This window comes from Puntigrus tetrazona, chromosome 1, assembly GCF_018831695.1.
Source record: "Puntigrus tetrazona isolate hp1 chromosome 1, ASM1883169v1, whole genome shotgun sequence".
Taxonomy (NCBI): domain Eukaryota; kingdom Metazoa; phylum Chordata; class Actinopteri; order Cypriniformes; family Cyprinidae; genus Puntigrus; species Puntigrus tetrazona.
Window position 1 is genome coordinate 24079838 of NC_056699.1, and position 1119 is coordinate 24080956.

At 34.3% G+C, this 1119-nt stretch overlaps 1 protein-coding gene across 1 annotated transcript in view; it reads right to left on the bottom strand.

The window, feature by feature from the left end:
• LOC122351900 (transcription factor 7-like 2) overlaps nt 1-1119 on the bottom strand; it is a 21078-nt gene that overhangs the window by 18398 nt on the left and 1561 nt on the right. Inside the window, exon 2 of the mRNA XM_043249314.1 lies at nt 143-209. Coding sequence (XP_043105249.1) covers nt 143-209 — 67 coding nt within the window. The remainder of the gene's footprint in view (nt 1-142; nt 210-1119) is intronic.

The window sequence follows — 1119 nt, forward strand, 5'->3', positions numbered from 1 at the left end:
TATATATACTTTCCTTGCAAGTGTATGCTTTTATATAAGCGAATAAAAATATGATTTTGTAAAGCATGCGGTTAACAAAAAAATGACACCAAATAAAAGGATTTTATAATATTACACATTTTTCCCAAGCCATATGACTTACCATCGTCCGGATGGTCCCTGTGCTTCTCATGATAAGAGTCTGGTGTTATTTGGGACTGTCTAGCTGCCTGTTCAAAAATGTAGGAGAGAGATATTAACAACTTAATATCTAACGTGCGATATCATTGCTTTGGTTTTTTTTTTCAGCACCCCTGCTTTCTCAAGAGCAATTTGCTCAACCCTAAAACCAAAGCTGACAAAATAAGGCACGTCGTGTCATATTTTTAGCATGAGGCATCCGTAAGGAAAAGATAACTTGAATTTTTTTNTCTTGAGGAAGGAAAAAGAAAGGCTTCGCTACTATTCTCGTGCACTACGCATTATGAATCAGAACTGCCGGGAAATAAACTCCATTTGGAGTTCAGCTCCCTCTGGGTGCCTTCCAGCAGAGTGAGAGATCTGCGCTGCTTTCCCAATTAACATTCAGCCCATCAGTTTGTTCTTTCTCATGTCGAGCTGTAACCCCGCATGCTGTTGACGCCAGGAGGAAATATATTTCATTAATAAAAGCAAAGCATCTTATTATTCTTTAGTTCAATTTACTTGATGCACACGACCAAGCAGAAATGGATAAAAGCACACGATCAGAGAAACACAAAAATATAAACCTGCGCATTTACACCAGCACACGAATCTGACAGCTGCTTCACAAAATTGAGAAATAAAATTGAATGAAATAATTGTTTACTTTTTACTTTGCGTGAAATTAAGATGTGTAATTTAACCTGTACAGGAACAGAAAAATTACACTGTCGCCACCATAAACTGGGTGTGCTCATTTTTTTTGATATATATTAAAAATTTATATTAATAATTATTTAAAAAAAAAATTAAAAGCAAGTTTCAGTTTACTGGTTATTTGTAGAATAAATCACAATAAACCAATAAGAGGCATAATAAACTGTTTCAGAAATATTAAAATATGTGCATATTGCACCCATTATCTGACAGACTGTAATAAATTATTAAACATTTTTT